Source organism: Passer domesticus, chromosome 12 (genome assembly GCF_036417665.1).
Source record: "Passer domesticus isolate bPasDom1 chromosome 12, bPasDom1.hap1, whole genome shotgun sequence".
NCBI lineage: Eukaryota > Metazoa > Chordata > Aves > Passeriformes > Passeridae > Passer > Passer domesticus.
The window spans coordinates 21,285,549-21,304,585 of record NC_087485.1 but is presented as its reverse complement, the minus strand read 5'-3'; the positions used below and the strand labels follow the sequence as shown (position 1 = coordinate 21,304,585).

The following is a 19,037-nucleotide window of genomic DNA, read 5'->3' as shown; positions in this document are numbered from 1 at the left end:
CAGGCATCCACCGAAGGCAAAGGAGCTTGCAATGCTGGAAGTTTTCACAAAAGCTTTCTGAAAGCACAGCAGTGCTCCAGCCCTATACAGGGACAGGAAGAGGGCAGAACCAGAGACCACTGTGGCCTAGCAGTGAGCTCTGGGTGTGCCTCAAAGCAAATGAAGCAGCAGCAGCAGCAGCGGCAGAGTGGCTGAGGCTCTGAGGTGCGAGCGTCCCAGTGGCTGCCACGCTGTCAGGCAGTGCCTGCACGCTGGGTGTGGTTCCAGTGGCTCTGCTTTCCCCACAAGCGAGGAAGCTCAGCCCCTGCCTCAGAGCCAGTCAGAAACCCAACCAAGAGAGACCAGGGGCAGGGGATCCTTCTCATCTCTCTGGGACATGGCTGCAAAACAGCAGCTGCATCTTCCTGCGCCTGTGTTTGGGGTGTGCCGAGCCCAGAGCTGGCCAGCTTGTGCTCTGCTCTCCCAGGAGCGTTCTGGGCAGGCAGGAGGAGTGCTGCGTGCACAGTGGGGAAGGGGCTCACCAGAGCCTCCTGCGGGAACAGGGCTCCGCTCCCTGGCTGGCAACAGCCTGGTTTTGCTGCCCTGAGTGCAGGCAGGAGTTCGGGCATGTGAGGAGGCAGCGGGCAGCTCTTGTTTATAGGGGGCCCGGGGCTGCACGCCAGAAGGGGCACATGGAAACAGACTCGGGGAAGCAAGAGGAGCTCGAGCTGGAGTGCCTGTGCTGCAAGGAGCAGAAGGAATTCAGCATTGCCAGGGTTTCTTAAGTGTGTGTTGATGTTCCCTGGGAAATGTGTGCATTTGGGGAAATGCCTTTGGAAGAGAGGGGCTTCCTTCTCAAGCAAAGTGCTTCCCCAGGAGCCCCCAGTGAGGTAGGTGCAGCTGTCTCCCTTTGCCTCCCTGCGCTCCTTTCCGTCCTTGAGGCCCCTTGCACTTGGCAGAGGGGCGTGGGAAGGCAGAAGGCTGTGAAGAGCAGCTTTGGCATCTGCCTGGGCCTGCGGAGACCAAGCCAAGCACCTGTGGTAGGGTGTATTCCCCTCTTTGAGCACAGGACAGAGCCGGATAATCTCTGTCCAGCCAAGAGCCCCAAATGTCTCTCAGAGAGCTGTGAATTGAAAGGCCTTTATGAACACATTAATGCCATCTTCCCTATCTGGTTGTGTTTTAGCTCTCGGCAAGATGCATTTGCTTCTTGCTTGCTGGAAGCCGCTCTGCTCCAGGGGCAGCACCGAGCTGGGCTGTGCGGGCCAGGAACAGAGGTGGAGAGTCCTTCCCTGAGCACTTGGCCGGCCTTGGTGTGTCCAGGGCTGCGTTAGACACTTGGGCCAATGGATTCCTTCCAACCGGGGGCACCTTGCCTGGGGAGGGGGTGGCCCCGGGGCACGTGGCGGCATCTCCCAGGGTTCTTTGTGACACGATGCAGCAGGGTCACCATGGGCCAGAGTGGGACAGGGTGTCACAGCAGCCCTTTGTGACACGTGCTGACATAGGTGCCGGCAGCGTCGCGGCCAGGCCACAGTGCTCGGTGCACGCGACGGGACAGGACGGGACAGAGCGGTGCTGTGAGGAGCCCCCACACAGCCGGCTCATTCCTTGCTGATCCAGAGCTTTTCCGAGGCATTACTCCTGTGGCTGGTCTCACGGCCAGACCTCAGGACTCACTGACTTGGAGCTTTTCCAAGGCATCCCCCATCCCTGCGGCCGGTGCCTTCGTGGCCAGGCCGTGGGACTTGGTGACATCCATTGTTCACGAGGAGTCTCCTGTCATTGTGGCAGGAGCCCTCAGGAACACAGTGCAGGACTTGCTGTCCTGTCATCTTCCTGAGGCCTCGCTTTTGCAGGTGCCTGCAAGGCGCAACTGCGGCATCGCTGACTCAGACCTTTGCCGAGGCATCTGTCTCGAAGGTGTCCTCGAGGTCGGACAGCGGGATGGCGAGCAGAGTGCTCAGCCTGTTCAGGAGGCCTCGGGGGAAGAAAAAGAATGGCCCTGAAGCTGCCCCAGCACAGCAGCCTGCAGAACTGGAGCAGTTGCAGCCACTGCAGGACGGTGAGTGGCAGAGCTGGGCTGCAGGGCTGGTGCCTGCAGCCAGCCTGGCCCCATCCTATTGCATTCCATCCCATTGCATCCCATTGCATCCCATTGCATCCCATTGCATCCCATTGCATCCCATCCCATCCCATCCCATCCCATCCCATCCCATCCCATCCCATCCCATCCTATCCCATCCCATCCCTGTGGACATGCCCACAGACAGGATGGGACGGAGGCCGGGACTGGCCCCCAGTGACAGCCGTGCTCCATCCCCCGGGCACGCAGGGGGCTGTCCGTTCCTGGAGAGCACAGGGCTGGCCTGTGTTCTTTGGCCTCTCCCGTGGCCCCTCAGCTCTGGCTTGCTCTCTCTTTGCCAGATGCAGCCAAGGACCAGACTCAAGAGCAGGATCCCACCCGTGGCCGCTTCCGCAGAGCGGTGCAGGTACCTGCGGCCATCCTCACCTGGGCTGGGCCTGCTGGCACTGCTCAGCCCAGCCCCGCGCTTGGAGCAGACCATGGAACATCCCTCTCTTCCCACCCTTCCTTCTGCTGCAGGCACTGCGGAGGTTCCTGCGCATTCGGCGCAGAAAGACCAGAGCCACAGCCACCGAGGGCACAGCTGAGCCCAACTCCAGGCCCAGCGAGCTGCAGACAGAGCCTGCTGTCAGCACAGCGTCCTCTGAGCTCGCTGCAACCTGTGACCGGGCAGCAGCCGAGGGCAGAGCGGAGGCTGACATGGCCATGACTGAGGGCATGGCCACCTCAAACAGCCAGACTCAGGCCATCCCAGATACTGACACCACGATCGCACTGACTGTGAGTCCTGCACCCAGGCTGGAGTTTCCAGAAGGGTTTTTCTTCTCTGCAGCAGGCAAGCAGCCTGGGGCCAGGGCTGGAGGCCTCCCAGGATCATGTGGCCCCTCCAGCCATATCTGCTAGGCTCACTCAGCCTTTGGGGCCATCACAGTGGGGTGGGAAGGCAAGCACTTCCTGGGGGAAGCTGGGGAAGTTGCTCCCTAGGACAGCACACCAAGTCTTCCCCATGCTGCTTCTTCTGCTTCAGGTGCTAGCCATGGTCAAGGACATTCTACAGAGACTTGCGTCCTGCGACACTGTGGACGCTGGGCTGCAAATGGACATTCTGAGCCTGACTGAAAGATACCCGGCTCATGTGGTGATGATCCTCCTGTGCTGTGCCCCACTGTGTGACAGGTACAGGACACAACTGCCTCAAGAGCTCAGTGCTCACCAGCCCGTATGGCCCCTCGGGCCCCTCTGTTTCCCCAGCCCTCTGCCATGCTCCCTCCCGGCCCCTCAGAGCACCGGGGCTCTGTCACCCGGCCCCACGCAGCTGCACGGGGTAGGGTGCTGACGCACAGCTCTGGTCCCACAGAGCTGCCACACTGATGTGGAGGGCCATGGGCACCTCGGAAGTAGCTGCGGAGGAGGTGCTTCCAGCACTGCTCTCTGTGCTAGAGAAGCAGCCACCATGCAGCAGGATCTTCTGCAGCAGGGATGAGGCCGTCTTTGCCCTGGCTGTGAGTTTCTGGAGCTGGCCTTTGCTCGCCCTCCAGGTCACCTCTCCAGCAGCTCTCCATGCTCTCGCCACGCTGCAGCTCCCGGCCTGGGCTGAAAGCTGGGCTCAGGGAGGCTCGGGGCAGCAGGCTGGGTGCTCGCCCTGCGTCTCCCCTCGGGTCCTGCCTCATGACACCTTGACACTGAGCGCTGCCTCGGGGTGCTTTGTGTCTTGCAGGCAACTCTGGTGCTGTGGAGGATTGCCCCCATGTCCGAGTGGCACTACGCAATGCTCATTTATTCTCCCCAGCTGCTCGTGGATCTGCTCTTTCAAATTTTCACTACCACAGAGCAGATGCCAAAGAATGTTCAGAACTTCTGGAGAGCATGCCGGAAGGAACACGGCCTTCGCAGCAACCCCAAAAGGTCTCAGTCGCCCTGTCCTTCCCATGCCCCCTGTGGCCAGGGCCTGTGCTCCCACCGTGACCTGGCCTTTGCTCGGCACACAGGTTTGCAGCGCAGACCATGAAGGCTCTGCTCTCCCGACTGGGCTTTGACAAGAAGCTGGTGGCTCTGGAACACCTGCAGGTCTGGGAGACCCTGCTCTGTGCCAACACCCAGCTGTTTGCAGCAAGCCTGCTAGCCAGGTGAGACCCCCTTCTCCCTGCCACCACTGACAGCATTTGTGCCCTGTGCCCAGAGTGCCCCACACAGTCCCTGTGGTTGTAAGTGAGAGGGCCTTGCCACCGAGGGACGGCCAAGCAGACTGCAAAAGCCTGGCAGAGGAGGATGCCCAGGAGCAGCCGCCTCGCAAGGGGCCCGTGTCCCCTTGCAGAGTGCTGGGGAAAGAGATCAGACCTCTGTCAGTCACTCCCGGGAGATGTTTGCCCACCAGCTCAGGGCCTGGATGCCTTTTTCCCCTGCCAGGGAGATGCGCCGTGGGTTGACCCCATTGTGTCCCTACATGGCCTCGCACCTGCTCAGCCTGCTCATCGGGAAGCAGCCACGCTGTCATCTGCCTGCCCTGGCGTTCTTGGTGGAGGTGAGCCTGATGGCCAGCACTGCCTGGCTGAGCTGCCTCCCAGCTCTCTGGCCTCTGGTAGCTGCAGCCGCCTGGGACGCTGCCCGTGCCTGCTGCTGCTGCCTGGGCCCGGCCCTGTGCGGCTCCGGGCTTCTGCTGGCCATGTCCCCTGTCACTGCCCTGTGCCTTTCAGCTCCTGGAGTGTCTGGACTTGAGCCAACACGGTCCCAGTGCCCTGTGGGTCGTATCCAGGCACCTGCCAAGCAAGTGCAGGGACAGGCTGCGCCTGCAGCTCAGAGGCCTCGTGGTGCTCAGCAAGGAGCCCTCGCTGGTGAGAGGAGGCAGTGGCTGAAGCCACGCTGGCAGCGTGGGGCTGGGCAACACAGACCTTTGGCCTTGGCTGGGCCAGCAGAAGCAGCTGCTCCCAGCTCTCCTGCTTCCTGCTTCAGCTGCCCCAGTGCCCCAAGCAGCTCTTGGTGCTGCAGCCACTCACAGCTTCACAGCACAGCCTCGTCTTGCACACAGAGCGGAGAAATACGTGGCCTCTATCAACACCTGCTGGAGCAGCTGGCTGATCCCGATGCAGAGATGGTCTGGATGACCCTCTCTGTGCTCACACATGTGCTCCAGAAGAAAGACCTCAAGATACCCAGCATCACCGCCCTGAAGCTGGCTGAGCCCCTGCTGCCACACTTTGACAATGTAAGGCTCTGTGCCCCCAGCCAAGGGCACTGGACGCTGCCTGGAAACTTTGTGCTCTCTGCAGTTTTGGGCCTTTACCCCAGTGGGCCTGGAGTAGTTGGTGCTTAGGACTTTTCCTTTCCTTCCAGGACAACAGCCAGATGCAGCTGCTCTCCATTCAGCTCTTCAGCAAAGTGCTGGAGCTGGTAGTGGAAGAGGGGGAAGAGCCTCTCACGAGAATCGTGAGCCAGAGCCTGCTCCCTCTATTCCTGCGCTGGCACGATGAGAACCTGCATGTGGCCAAGGTGAGGTTTTGTGGCATACTGCTGCATCCCTGGGAAGGGGCTCGGCCACCTCCTGCCCTGGCGCCTGGCGGGCTCCAGCCTCCCGCTGGCCTTGGCACAGGGACACGGGTCCTGTGCCCTGTGCCCTGGTGCCACCTGCAGCTCTCTGCTGCTCTCCAGGCCTCTCACGAAGCCCTGCTTTGTGCAGCACGCTTCCTGAGGAGGACGGACCTCGAGGAGCTGCTGACAAAGGAGCAGCGGATGAAGTTTGCCCAGAGCCTGGTAAGGACAGCCCGGGAGCCCCAGCCGCAGGCTGGAGAAGCCCTCTGCCCCCGGTGCTCAGCGTGGGGGGCTGGCAGCTGTGTCCCTGCCCAGCGTCGCACCCAGGGCCGCCAGCCCGTGCCCCGCACGCTGCTCCCTGCCCTGGGCCGTGCGGGCCAGCTCGGCCGGTGCTGGGCGCAGGGAGCGCCCGGCCGAGGGGCAGAGCCCGCGCCGAGCCTTCGCTCCCCGCAGCTGCTGCAGGACGCGAGCCGAGCGGCCGAGCACCTGCGCTGGGCCCTGCTGCGCCTGCAGAGCCCGCAGCGGCCCCTGCGAGAGGCGGCCGTCAGGATCATCGGTGAGCCACGAGCCCGGCATCCCTCCCCGCCTCCCGGCCCGGCCGCTGCAGCCCCGCCCGCCCTCGGTGCTGCCGCCGCCCTCCCGCAGCCGTGCCCTCCCTCGGGCGGCAGCGTGCGGCAGGGCCCGGGCTGAGCCCGGCCCGGGGAGGAGGGCGTGCGGCCCCGGGGCTGGCAGCGCCCGTGTCGGGCAGCTGTGCCGCCTGGGGCCCCACAGCCTCTGTGTTGCCAGGGGTGGCCGGATCGCTCATGATGGGGCAGAAGGAGGAGCTCCAGGTCCTCAGTGAGGGTGAGTGTGGGCAGCCGCGGGCCAGCAGAGACCACCGGGGCAGCTGCACATCCCGGCCCCAAAGCTACAATCCCTGCCCGGGCTGCCGAGGGCTCTGCTCCCTGTGCGGACCAGGGGCGGCGGGGGCAGAGCCCGGAGAGCTTTCAGGGACACGTGCGGGATGCGAGGCCAGCACCTTCCAGCCCAAGCCCTTGTCTGCCACTCCCTCCTGGCCATGACAAGAGCTGGCTGCGATGGCCCTGGCAGGAGGCTTTCCTTGCATTCCCTCAATCTGGCCTCTAGCCGTGGCTCTGTTCCTCTCTCTTCCAGCTCTTCAAGCCCTCAGGGAAGATAAGAGCCCATCCTCCATGAGCATACTGGTGCAGATGACATTAGAAAGAATAGCTGCGGGACTTTGTTTGTCTGCTGGATCGGATGAACTGGCGTTTTTCGGTGATATCCAGATCCAATTGGAGATGAGAGAACCTGCAGAGGAGAATGGACCAGCTGGAGCTCCAGGCACAGATCTTACTGCTCACAGCTGAGCCTGTGGCAAGCTCCAGGAGCTCCTGCCCTCTCTCTCCCTCTTGGCATCTCCCTCCCTGCAGCCCTCAGGCCTTGTCCATCCCCTGTTTCACCTCCCAGCTTACCCCTTCCCTTCTCTTTCCCTTAATAAAGTTTGGCTTTTTCATGTTACTCACGTCTCCATGGAGCTGAAGCGGCGCAAATCCTGAGCCCGTGGACACGCGGGGCCCTGCTGCCCTTCTCTTCTGTGCTGCGTTCTGTGCACACACAGAGAGGAACAAGGGCAGCTCAGGCTGCAAAGGTCCCTGTGCTGCTGCTCCAGTTGCACAGCACCGTGGAGTTAAAGGTGGTGCTGAGCACGCTGAAGGGAACAAGGAGCCTGGGTTTTAGAAGAGCCAGCTTGAGTATGCTCTGAACGCAGCCATGAGGGATTCCATTTCAGCCTGTGCTGTGAGCCTCCTGTATTGCTGGGCTCTCCGCAGTACAATCTTACTTCTTTTTCTGCCAGGCCTCTTGTACCTACAGACAGTTACCCACAAATAAGTGTAAAATTTTTCTTTCTTCCTTCAGTTCCATGGTTTTAGTAGTCTTGCTGATACTTCCTATCAGAAGGAATTCTAAACACTGGTCCCCTGTTGATCATTCTTTTCCTGGCAAGTTGCACTCACTACATAAAAGAAGAGGCAGTCCTTGGGCAGGGATACTCTTTGTCAGCTAGAACGAGCAGCCCAAGGCTAGGATTGGTGGCTAAGTGATCTGCAATACCAGGTACTGGGTTTTTTTTGCATGTTGCTCTTTCTTTTGTATATACATCACATATAAAATGCATATGGATTTCAAGAATTATATAAACAGCATTCACAAAAGTGTTAGAGTAGGTAATGGTTTCCCCAAGGCACCTGTCTGAGGTTTCTACGCAGAATTTTAATTTCCCTTTTGTATCTTTGAGCTTCCTTTCAGATGGTTTGTAATAAGTAATAAATTGGCTGGGACTGCTGTGAAGGCTCTTGTTAAACACCTTGGTTAGTAAAAACTTGGGAATCCATGATCTGCCTTTAGGGCAAGGCCTGGATACTGGAATCTTTCTATGTCACCTTTACAAAGATAACTAAGTCCCATCTTTAAAGCCCTTAGTATGGGAAGCACCCCAAAGGAAGTACGCCTTTCTTCAGGAAGTCCCTCTGTCACCAAGCAGACCAAGTGCTGGGGTGACATCCAGGTTTAAGTACTCTGTTTTTCACTGGGATTAGGTAGGAAGGCCAGATGCAGCATCTCATCAGCATCAGCAAGCCTGATCATATCTACTTGCAGAACTGCTTCAGGTGTCTCCACACATCAATGTCAAGCATAGCATGGCCCTGGGCTCTGCGCTTCAAAGACAGAGCAGTTGGTTTTAATCTACAAGTGAAATAACTTTAATAGAGAAAAAAAAAAGATAGCTTTTCTTCCAGCTTCTTAAACTGTATTTCAGGATTTTATAATCAGATTCCTTAGCCAGGGAAATTAGTTTTCTTACATCACATCCAGGAATGCAAACATTCCTTTATGCAGGGTCTTACATGTGAAATATGGTATTAGATCACAGTCTAGGGCATTTAATTGTCTTTCCAACAGAGCTTTGGGGAGGAGTTTTAGTTTCACCCACTTATAAGTCCTAAATCCTCCACAGACCTCACTTGAATTTTGTCACTGGGGAAAAAAGAGGCTAAGATTTCACCTTGATCTTTTGATTAGTAGTTTACAAAATTTAATATATTACCTAAAGTTGATTTATTTGATGATTAATTTAATACTTTTAGTTCATGTTAACTTTGAATGTAAGTTTAAGTTTCAAGCTTTTGAAGCACTTTTGACAAAAAAAAAAAAATTCACTGTTTTTAACAGTCATCTCTCATGGCTCCAAATCCAATCCATACTTGGCCAGAAACCTTTACTTTGTAAATACAATTCTAAGTGAGGATAAAAACCAGAAATTGAAAATTTGTTTCAGCAATACCTGTACCAAGATGATTCACAAGTTTATTCCAGTCTGCCATAATGTGAAATGAGAACTGAGCAAATTGTTTTATTAGAGAACTTCAAAATAATCCACATACAAACAAATAAAACAGCACGTGGTAATTGCAGGTGTTTGGAACATACTATATTGGTCCTTATTTTTCAACTATTTTTAAACATGAAAATGTCCTTTGTGTAACTTTTTTATTTATTTTGCCTCTTCCTACTACACAACTGACAAGTTCATCAAACAAAAAATGCTGCAGCTTTTCTTATCTGGGCTGTTTAATATCTCCCTTTTTGGAGTAGAATCCAAATTTAAGCCTAACCATTTTTAGCAGTTTTCAATCATTAACAAATTTATTAAAAGCAGAAAGAAACTTTTTAGCCCACCATGTAATTTAAGGAAAGTAATTAAGTATATTACAATCAATTATTCAGTTTGCTTACGTGGGAGATGCTCAGGTAGCTTTCTGTCTTTGCTGCTCTCACACTCCTGAGCTCACACTGGTGTAAATGCCAATGCTCCATGATTGCATTGAGAAACATGCTCTGTGTATGAATATTGGATGGAAAGGAAATAAAAACAAATATTAGGCTGAGTTCTTGTCTAGAAAAGAAATAAGAGTTAAACTAAGCTAACCCCAAAGCCCACAATTTCATCTTCAAACAATGAAAGTCAAGCTACACAATTATTAAAAGGAAGCTTCTTCCAAAAAAATTGTGTGCATATTTTAATATTTAGAAGTATTTTATGAATAGGTGATATAAGAGACATAAATATTGTAAAGAAACTGAGTCCACCTCTCAAAGTAACAGTTATTTTGCTACCATTTAATCAAATATTTTTTTGCATTGCTATCAAACCAATCTGTGGGGTTTTTTTATTTAAAATTGCTCTTCTATCAATTCATAATACTTAATCTCTTAATAAACTTTTCAAAAATCACTGATGGAGATTAATTTGCTGCCAAAACCCTCTCCTCTAATTTTAACAGATAGAAAGGTGAATTAATCTTGGCCCTTTCCCAAAGTGTGAGCCAGCCACTTTAATGATAAATAAGGAAGAGGAGAGCAGAATTTTTTGTCTTCCAGTATGGCATGTTCATGTCAGGCAAATCCAGTCCAAATTAACTTTATTTTAATGACATTATTTTTGTGTCACTGCAAATCCTGATTGCTCTGTGGTTGTTTAAATAACATAAATGGAAATCTATTAAACAATATATTATATTTGGGGGAGGTGGGGGAGACCCCAAACAGATAGAGTTAAATGTCTACATCTGCATGAAATGGCACAGTTCAAGTAGGGACAGTTTTGCACCTCCTTTTTTTGTTAGAGATCTTTAGAGATGGGAATAGTTTAATATAGGATGCCTATGTTGTACTGACTGAAGATGTTATTTGTGGTTTATTTAAATATTGATTAAAATATTAAAAAGGAAACCTTAAAAATAGATAATATATCTCCAAGAAAGCGCAGAACCTGCTGGGGATACAGCAGCACCATGAAACAAATGTGGTCTGCTTCTTCCATGCTAAAATTAACAGGAACAAAATCAACAGCTTTAGAGTGCTAAGATGTATATCCTGCCTGCCAAGGCTTAGCTGCTGAATTAAATCTGTTGCTGAGGCTGTCCAATGTGTCTATATACTATGCTAATTATAAAATAACAACCTGGATTTTCAAGGGGAACACCAATGTGACTCTGTAACTGTGGTCACAGCTTTAAGCAGGTAAATATTGTTGACATTAATGAAGGGGATGTCTACACTGCTTATCAGAGCCAGCTCTGGCCCCAGACCAGAGACCTGTGCTCACCTGGGTCCTCTTCAGCTGGCCTGAAGTTTGATCTCAGCCACTTCTCCCCAGCGTTTCTACTTTCTGAACACTGTTTTCAACCATGGTTTTTGACACTGTCAGTACTATAAAAGCTTGTGCAGAGATGAAGGTTGTTGATGATAACCATAAATTTTGAGAAAAACAGATTTTGTCATTTCTATTAGAGCTGATTAGAAATGTTTTGACCGAATCTGGTCAGATTAATTAAATTCAAAATTAGCTGAATACAGTAAAAATAAGCAGTTGGTCTCATTTGACCAAAGCTGAAAAAAAATACAAATTCCCAGGAGACTGGAAGCTGTGTTTCCAAAATCCACTGATGGGCCATGTCCAGAAAGTCTCACAGATCCATTTAAGCTCTCTGCAGGCTGTGCCTGCTTTAAAAATTACGATTAATCAGCCTCACTACAAATCAAATACATACAGTTGGCTAGCCAAAAACAATAGAAGAAAAAAGAAAATAACCCATCCATAATCAGCTCACAGTTTAGGGAAAAAAAGTTAAAGTTATAGGCTTATTTCAGTACTAAGGTTTAGGAGGTGAATATTCTGCCAGTACATGTATGATACAGAAATAATGGCATTAAAATTAACAGTTCCCAAACCCTTGGCATACTTCTGTCAATACATCTCTACCAATTCAGAGCTTCTGACGGTTGGGCTTGGTGTTTTAATCTAGCCATTGTCAATTCAACTTCTGTTTTTATTAATCATACCAGTGATGTCTGAATAACTAACTCCAGAGAAACTGGATTTAAGGGTTGGTATTAAAGAATAGAACGTACAAGTACAGAACTGATGAGCAGGAAGATATATATTGGTTCTTTTTAGGTGATATGTGTTGCTGCATACACCTTCAAGGTATCTGTGGGCAATTTAAGTGTGTTTTCTGGCAGCTGTCACTGGTATCATCCATCAGAACAAGCGCCCTGGCCAGTGACACTTTGCTGAGGAGATGTGGATTTTAATTCTGAGCAGCTTTATATGACAGATTGTGGGAGGGATGAATGCCAGAAAAAAAATCCATTATAGAGCTTGCATAATTATAAATAATTAAGCCATTTTTCTTGTAAAAGCAGCAGCTGGACTGTTGCTGTAGTTGCTGCACAAAATTCTTCCCAAGTTCAGTGTAGTGTTTTACCACCTCTCTTCAAGCAAATCATCATGGGTGTCATTGAGAGGAATTCAGGTATTACAAACACTGGACTTCTGCTGGGATCTGAGATGTCTTGGAACACCTTTTTGCTTTGCTTCCTTTTGGCCTCCTTTTTTATTACATACAACAAAGCACCTTGATAATACACTCAAGAAACCATACTTGTATCATCAGAAATGTGCTCTGAGAATGCAGGGGAGGGGAGAACTACAATGATTTGCCTGAGAATATCCATAATTTCCTGAAGAAGGGAAAAATTAATTTTGGCAGACCTGGCAGCATCCACAGGTATCTACCCCTGTGTTAAATGCAGAGCTTAAGGTCCTTTAGCTGTCTGACATTTTTTTACCTCCTCTGGATATTGTACTTTGGTCTCCCATTCAGCTCTTTGGCTGCCAGGTTCAAAATCAGATTTACTTAGGAATTTAATAAATAGATCTTTGTTAACCACATTTACCTTGACTTGACTGCAGTAAACTCTAAACTCCACAGCAGATTAGGAAACATCCCTGTGACCAACCTGATAGGCTGGAGGAAGCACTGCTGATAACAACATATGACTGTGAGGGCATTTTAATTTACATCAGCATGAGGAAAAACTATCACCAAAAGAAAGAAAGAATGAATGAAGGATACTGTGCTTCAGCAACTCCTTCCAGGCTCCATTTTTAAGCCAGGGATGCTGGTGCTGTTGCTGACCATGCCCTGTGTGATCCCAGGAAGAATGTGGTTGTTTCCATAGCCATGGGATGTTTTAGCTGAGTGGTGCAGACACAAATTGCACTTTCACCCAGAAAGGGGAGCTTTTAACACAACTGGAGAGTCTCTGCAAGTACATCTCCAAAAAGAAATAATCAAAGCCCTCACTGGTCTGGTATCAGCTAGAGTACAGCATGGATAGTAGCCTTGGGCTCGGTTTTCTATACTTAGAACTTAAAACTAGAAAATTGCTGAGCTTCAGACTGTACCATCACCTAAAGTCTTCCACTGCTCCAGTATGAGACAGTTTGGAGATTACTGGTGGCCTTTGCCAGGGAATGCAGCACAGGGGACTCTTCTCTAGCACTCAGAAATCAAAGAAGTTTACAAAATTCTGTCACACATGGCCTGTACAAGTTTACAAGATTCTGTCACACATGGCCTGTACATATTTGAAGCCTGTACAAGAAGTTACATTTCCCTGCTGAAAATGTGTAAGACCGTTTTTCCTACCTCATGAGTCTTTGATGAGATATCACAACTGGAATGTTACACTCTATTGCACTATATTAAACATGCAGCTTTTTAGTTTAATCCTGGAAGCCCTCAGTAGAGAAAGATGCCTTGAATAAAAGCAAGTATTTCACCTTGAAAATAAAACAAATTGCTAAAAATAGTGGGGAGGAGAAGAGAAAAGAGAAGAAACAGACCTAATTTCAGGTCTCCTGTTAAAGGAGGACTAATTTTTAGGAATTCTGAGAAAACAGCCACTGATTCTGAAAATCATAACCTACCATATAAATTTAGCAATTTCCTCATGAGTATTGGATGCAGAGTTTATTATGATGTTTTTTGCTTTTAACATAATAAACAATTGGAATTGTTGCTTGTTGAAAGCGTTCTGTTCCTCTCCTGAACTAAATTTAGATTATTGTCACCCTTATAAGGAAAGCGGTAAGAGAAATTTATTAAAACAAAAGGAAAGGCATTTTTAAAATAGGATGCTTGAATCGTCCTTTGAAATCATGTATATTTTAATAAAAAAAAATGTGTATTTAAAATACCCAATGTGCTGATTTATTCCATGCAGAAAATATGCTGTAGCATATTCTGAATTATTTTAAGTGGGTAAAAACTTCTGTCAAGTTAGAAGCTGCATTTTCTGTATTTCATTCTGAATTTAAATAGTAAAAATAGCAGGAAAGAAATTCTTTCCATAGAAGAGAAAAATCCATTTCAGATATCTACACTCTGTAGGTCTGCATAAATGAAGCTGCCTCCCTTATATCAGAGTGGCAAAAAGGATGTGGTATTAGGTTGGTTTGTTCCAGTTTGTGCCCAAGGACTCTGTGTGACCTTTGAGTTGGGGTGAGGGCAAGAGGGAAAGGCCTGGGCAATGTGGTTGCTGTGGAGGGAAGGGAGCAGCTTCCATCTGGTGATGTGTGCAGCAGGGAAAGGTGTTGGGGGATGTGAGGATGTGAGAATAGCAGAGGAAAGAGGAGGACCAGGAGCAAAAGTCTCAAGGTGGCAGGAGGAGGGAGCCTTTGCTTTGGGTTTCTGTGGCTATAAAACCCAGGAAGCTGCAGGGAGCTGCTGAACTAGAAAGTAATACTGGAGGGATTAACTTACCTTTCAAGGACAGAAGCAAGAGGAGTGTTTTTCAAACCTTTTTAATATATATATTTCCACTATATTTCCTGTTTAATCTGACACCTTGTTATAGTTTATTATTTTACTGTTCTGATAAATATGTTTTGATATCCTTTGGCACATTTGCTTAAAAAAGTGAGGAAAAAAAAGTATGAGCAGTTGGTGGTTGAGCAGGTGGCCAGAAAAAAATCTGTTTTTTTCTGAGATGTGCTGAGTTTTTATCCTCATCATCCTCTGAGGCATCATGGCAAATAACACCAGCACCAATTTATACTCAAGTCACCCAAGCTAAAAAGTAATAATGGCTATCAAACTCTGAATTGGAACTTTCTACCCCTCAAACTCAGTAAATGAAGGTTTTTCTGTATGAAACTGTGAAGTACTGACAATGTAATCCTTCCTCTCTCCCAGCTGTCTTCCTTTTGTTCTGTCCTTTCTCTCTTGCTCAAACACTCTATACTGTATGTGGTGTGCGCCCATTCTTGCCTGCAGAATGTCCTGGCAATATTACAGTGATGGGCCCTTGGAAACAACTCCAGGTCCTCCCTTTGTGATACCAGGAATCCATTCTGAGCAACTCCATAAAGAATCCTCAGAAAGAAAGGTGGCTTGGTAAGAGCCCACCTCACCTCTGAGAGCAGCCTAAATGCGTGATTGTTCTTGGTAATAGTGGTTTTAACATTCTTTCTGTACCTTTGGAAATGGAGAAAAGGGAAAAAAAAATTTTTGAAATATAGGACTACCATAAGGATACCAGCTTATCTATTTGATTTAGAGTAGCCTGAAAAGTCTGTACAAAGAAAGCAAGAATGGGGTAAACAAAAGAGATATCTCAAGGTTGTGCACTTATGGTTCACTTGTGCTGAGGTACAAGTGAGAATATAGGGGAATTTAGCCTGGCAGAGAAAACCACCTTCCTAAACTATGCTTTAGGCTGGATCTCAACATCTGTGACCTCTCCTGTGTCCTCAGCACCTTTTTTAAAGATTCAGGATGCCCAGACTTCTATGAGAATTAGTAAGTAGTTCCTGTGATGAGGCAGTACCCTACATAAGAGCAGCTCAGCATTCAGAGGAATATCGCAGAAGTGCACAAACCCTCTTAATTTGTGCCACTGATGCAACAGCAGTGGGAGGACCCCATTTGGCAGCAGAGAGGCCAACAATGTGTTAGTTTTGTTGTATTCTTTCCCCAGTTACTTAGAATCTCTCTCAGTCCGAATAACAGAGTGCAGTTGTCAGAACACAGTCTGTGCCCAAGCAATAAATGCCACTTGAAATAAACAGGGCAGGAGATCTTTCTCCTTTTTAATGCCTTTATTAAAAAGAATCAGCTCAGGTGGGGAGAAGCCAGCAGGTCACGCCCACGCTGCCGCTGCTCCCAGGAGTGGCACTGAGGAGGAGGAGGATGGTGCAGCTTTGTCCGCTGGTCTCCAGGCAGAGCTGGGGCTTCCATCCTCATGGAAGAGTAGGAAATTCCGCTTTTTTGGTCTAACATTCCAGGTCCTCTTTCTAGTTAAGACCTTTTCAGGTTAGGGTGAGAAGTAAAAGGATCTTAGCAGATACTGGATTAAGTTCTTCATCCTTAGACGTCACTTAGGTCTCTTAATTCCATGTTGGCTCGTTGTTTTTAGGGGTTTTTTTCCTGAAATTTACAGGTAAAATGCATTCTCATCTGCATACTAGCTCTGATGTCACTCTCCTTCCCCTGCTGCCTGCGGGGTCTGGTATCCCCCCCGGCAAGCATTAGAGGGGACAATGGCTAATCACGAACCATTAACAGGTAATTGGAGAAGAACTCTTTTAACAATAGGTGGCTGCAACATCTAGGTAACCTTCAATTTAACAGCAATTGGTTCCACTTTTCTTTTCTTTAACTTTGCAACCTTAAAAAAATTGATAACTATTTTTATTCATAACAAGCTCCATTTCTTTGTAAAGGGCAGAAGGTTTTTAGCTCATGAACTGGCAGATGATGTTGAGAGGGCTTTAAACTAGGTTTGAAGGGGGAAAGGGATGCAGCTGGGCTCTCTGGAAGCAGGCCCAAGGGAGGTAAGCCTGAGTTAGGGGTGAAATCAGCAGCCCAGCTGAGGTGCATGGATACCAGTGCACGCAGCATGGGTAACAAACAGGAAGAGCTGGAGGCCATGGTTCAGCAGCAGAGCTGTGACATAATTGCCATCACAGAAACATGGCTGGAGTGCTGCACTGGATGGCTACAAGATCTTCTGGAGAGACAGGGAAGGGAGAAGAGGTGGAGGGGTGGCCCTTTATATTAGGAAGGCTTTGGACACCAGAGGTATTGAAACTAATGAGGATGAAGTTGAATGCCTGTGGGTGAGAATTAGGGGGAAGGCCAACAAGGCTGACATCCTACTAGGGAGTCTGTTACCATCCACCCAGGCAGGAAGAAGTGGTGGACAGCTCATTCTGTAAGCAGCTAGAGAATGTTTCTGGATCATCAACCCTTGTTCTTGTAGGTGACTTCAAACTCCCAGACAACTGTTGGGAACGTAATACAGAAGAAAAAAGGCAGTCCAGGAAATTTTTTGTGTGTGTAGAGGACAACTTTTTGTCGCAGCTGGTGGGTGGGCTGACCAGGGGATGGATTATGTTAGATCTGTTGTTTGCAGAGGTGGGCTGGTGGGAGATGTGGTGGTTGGAGGCCACTTGGGGCAGAGTGATCATGAAATTATGGAGTTCCTGATATTTGGTGAAGTCGGGAGGAACATCAACAAGGCTTTTATACTGGACTTTCAGAGGGCAGACTTTGGCCTATTTAGGAGGCTTATTCAAAGAGTTTCTTCGGAAGCAGCCCTTAAAAGCAAAGGAGTTCAGGAAAGGTGGGCGTGCTTCAAAACACAGATCTTGAGGGCACAGGAACAGACTGTCCCTGTGTGCCAAAAGATGAGGTGAGGAGGCAATCGCCCAGCCTAGAGGGGAGGAAGGTTTTGGAAAACTTTAAGAATAAAAAGAGAATGAATCATCTTTCGAAGGAGGGTCAGGTCTCTCACGAAATATTTAAGAGGGTTTCTAGAGCATGTAGTAAAAAATTCAGGGAGGCCAAAGCTCATTTTGAAATTAAGATGGCGACTTCTGTAAAGGATAATAAAAAATGTTTTTACAAATATATCAATGGTAAAAGGAAGGGTAAAACCAACTTCTGTTCTATATTGGATGAGGGAGAGAACTTAGTAACTGCAGATGAGGAGAAGGCAGAAGTGCTTAACGCCTTCTTTGCCTCAGTCTTTGGTGGGAAGACAGCTTGTCCCCAGGAGAACTGTCCTCTTGGGTTGGTTGATGGTATCAGGGAGGAGAATGGGCTCCCACTATTCAGGAGGAGGCAGTCATAGAACTTCTGAGCTGCTTGGATGTTCATAAATCCACAGGACCAGAAGGGATCCACCCCAGGGTGATGAGGGAGCTGGCAGATGGGCTTGCCAAGCCGCTCTCCATCATTTACCAGCAGTCCTGGCTCACTGCTGAGGTTCCAGATGACTGGAAGCTGCCCAATGTGACACCCATTCACAACAAGGGTGGGAAGGAGGATCCTGGTAATTACAGGCCAGTCAGCCTGACCTCAGCACCTGGTGAGGTGATGGAACAGTTTATACTGAGTGTCATCACCCAGCACTTACAGCATGGCCAGGGTATCAGACCCAGCCAGCAAGGGTTTAGGAGGGGTAGGTCGAGTTTGACCAACCTGGTCTCTTTTTATGACCAGGTGCCCCTCCTGGTGGATGCAGGAAAGGCTGTGGATGTGTCTATTTGGACTCCAGCAAGGCCTTTGGCACTGTGTCCCACAGCACACTCCTGGAAAAGCTGCAGCCCAGGGCTGGGACAGGAGCACTCTGTGCTGGGTTCAGAACTGGCTGCATGGCCGGCCCAGAGAGTGCTGGTGAGCGCTGCTGCATCCAGCTGGCAGCCAGGCACCAGTGCTGTCCCTCAGGGCTCTGTGCTGGGGCCAGGGCTGTTCAATATTTTTATTGATGATATGGATGAGGGGATTGAGTCTTACATTAGTAAATCTGCAGACGACACTGAGCTGGGAGCGTGTGTCCATCTGCTGGAAGGTAGGAGGGCTCTGCAGGCCGACCTGGAATGGTTGGAGGGATGGGCAGAGTCCAATAAGATGAAGTTTAATAACTCCACGTCCCAAGTCCTGCAGTTTGGCCACAATAACCCCCTGCAATGCTAGAGGCTGGGGATGGTGTGGCTGGACAGTGCCCAGGCAGAAAGGGACCTGGGGGTCCTGCTCGACAGCCGGCTGCACATGAGCCAGCAGTGTGCCCTGGTGGCCAAGAAGGCCAATGGCTCCTGGCCTGGATCAGGAATGGTGTGGCCAGCAGGAGCAGGGAGCTCATTCTTCCCCTGCACTTGGCACTGGTGTACTTGGCATTATTCCCCTGGACTGGCACTGTATCTCGAGTGCTATGTCCAGTTCTGGGCCCCCCAATTTAGGCAGGACATTGAGCGCCTGGAGTGTGCCCAGAGAAGGGCAACAAGGCTGGTGAGGGGCTTGGAACATAAGTCCTGTGAGGAACAACTGAGGAAGCTGGGGTTGTTTAGTCTTCAGAAAAGAAGACTCAGAGGTGACCTTATCCCTCTCTACAGTTTCCTGAAAGGTGGTTGTAGTCAGGTGTGGGTTGGTCTCTTTCTCCAGCAACGACTGACAGAACCAGAGGACACAGTCTTCAGCTGCACCAATGGAAATATAGGTTGGATTTTAGGGAAAAGTTTTTTACAGAAAGAGTG

General features: G+C 49.6%; 1 protein-coding gene across 1 annotated transcript; it reads left to right on the top strand.

The window, feature by feature from the left end:
• The first annotated feature begins 806 nt into the window (after positions 1-806).
• On the top strand, positions 807-6,280 carry LOC135279721 (maestro heat-like repeat-containing protein family member 6). Its single transcript, XM_064387169.1, has 15 exons — positions 807-869; positions 939-1,019; positions 1,839-1,929; positions 2,407-2,471; positions 2,585-2,845; positions 3,093-3,241; positions 3,423-3,567; positions 3,783-3,970; positions 4,054-4,191; positions 4,472-4,586; positions 4,759-4,896; positions 5,091-5,267; positions 5,396-5,551; positions 5,711-5,812; positions 5,906-6,280. Exons 1-15 carry the CDS (start codon positions 807-809, stop codon positions 6,278-6,280), a joined length of 2,244 nt encoding a protein of 747 aa, XP_064243239.1.
• Positions 6,281-19,037: the final 12,757 nt, after the last annotated feature.

Coding starts and splice junctions, on each gene's coding strand:
- LOC135279721 (XM_064387169.1), top strand. CDS start 807: ATGCCTTTGGAAGAGAGGGGCTTCCTTCTCAAGCAAAGTGCTTCCCCA. Junction 870..938: donor CCCCAGGAGCCCCCAGTGAG/GTAGGTGCAGCT, acceptor TGCACTTGGCAG/AGGGGCGTGGGAAGGCAGAA. Junction 5,268..5,395: donor TGCTGCCACACTTTGACAAT/GTAAGGCTCTGT, acceptor CTTTCCTTCCAG/GACAACAGCCAGATGCAGCT.